Here is a 1,056-nt window from a genome sequence, read left to right as displayed (position 1 = left end):
TGGATATTGTGATATGATTAATTTGGAATTTGTTGATACCTATTATATGTCAATTTTTTTTATTACTAGACTGACAAACCGTCTCCGCTCAGAATCGTTTTTCTTATACAGTGATATTATATCATTGAATTCAAATTTAATACTATCCATTATACAGTGACCCACTTGTAACCTACTGTACAGCAGAGCGACATCCACTTACCCACCTTTTTTTTAATTTATCCCTTGACCAATTTATAATTTTTTTCGAATTTCCTAAAAATATTTTAGCTGTGTCAGTTAAAAAAATCAATGAAATGTATTGTACTTACATATTTTATTAACATTTAAAAATATATATTATACAATTAAAAATGTAATTTATTAAATATTAAACATAGACTCATAATTCTCTATTAAAATATTTATTAAAAACATGACACATACCTAGGTAAAATGAAAAAAGGTTAGATTATTAATTATTAAATTTTAAAAAAAACTGTTAATATTATTTTTCAACAATAATGCATCATAAATAAATACATCAATGTTTTATACGAGACTATTTTTGAAATGTATCGACCATTTCTGACCAGTGATTGATGTTGATTTTTGGAATTAATTGGGAATTACAGAGTTGCAAATCAGCCATTGTAGGTATCAAAAATACTTTTTCCTGCATCATTGTGACATTATTGCTGTTATCACAAAAGATTCTGGCAAGCGTCACTTTTCTGATTTCTGTCAGTTGATCTTAAATATTAAAAAAATATAGTTAAAATCAGGATAATTTATAAAAAATATTTCAAATATACTAACATTCATTGAATATATTTGGTAAATCGTAAAAATATCTATCTGCCATTCTAGTTCTTATAAACTGTTCTCTAATAATACATCTAATCGTTGGGCCAACCATTGAGTCGTCTTCGTGTTTTTCAAACAAAGTGCCTACCAATAGCTCTATATCTCTCCAATGTTTATATTGCTTCAATAGTTTATCAGTTGCCTAAATATTATAATATACAGGAATGAAATAATCACTATATTATTCTTTAATATTTTATATACTTTGAA

General features: G+C 25.4%; 1 protein-coding gene across 1 annotated transcript; it reads right to left on the bottom strand.

The window, feature by feature from the left end:
• Positions 1-534: 534 nt before the first annotated feature.
• On the bottom strand, positions 535-912 carry LOC107885089 (peroxidase mlt-7-like). Its single transcript, XM_016808521.2, has 2 exons — positions 799-912; positions 535-732 (listed from the first exon to the last, which is right to left on the bottom strand). Exons 1-2 carry the CDS (start codon positions 896-898, stop codon positions 542-544), a joined length of 291 nt encoding a protein of 96 aa, XP_016664010.2. The 5' UTR covers positions 899-912; the 3' UTR covers positions 535-541.
• Between the last annotated feature and the right edge of the window lie 144 nt (positions 913-1,056).

Source organism: Acyrthosiphon pisum, unplaced genomic scaffold (genome assembly GCF_005508785.2).
Source record: "Acyrthosiphon pisum isolate AL4f unplaced genomic scaffold, pea_aphid_22Mar2018_4r6ur Scaffold_21319;HRSCAF=23624, whole genome shotgun sequence".
Lineage (NCBI taxonomy): Eukaryota > Metazoa > Arthropoda > Insecta > Hemiptera > Aphididae > Acyrthosiphon > Acyrthosiphon pisum.
This window is presented reverse-complemented; position numbering and strand designations above follow the sequence as displayed.

Excerpts from the sequence above, each read along its gene's own strand:
- LOC107885089 (XM_016808521.2), bottom strand. The coding sequence starts at position 898 with ATGGTTGGCCCAACGATTAGATGTATTATTAGAGAACAGTTTATAAGA. Across the intron at positions 733-798 it reads ACCAAATATATTCAATGAAT|ATCAACTGACAGAAATCAGA; the intron begins GTTAGTATATTT and ends TTAATATTTAAG.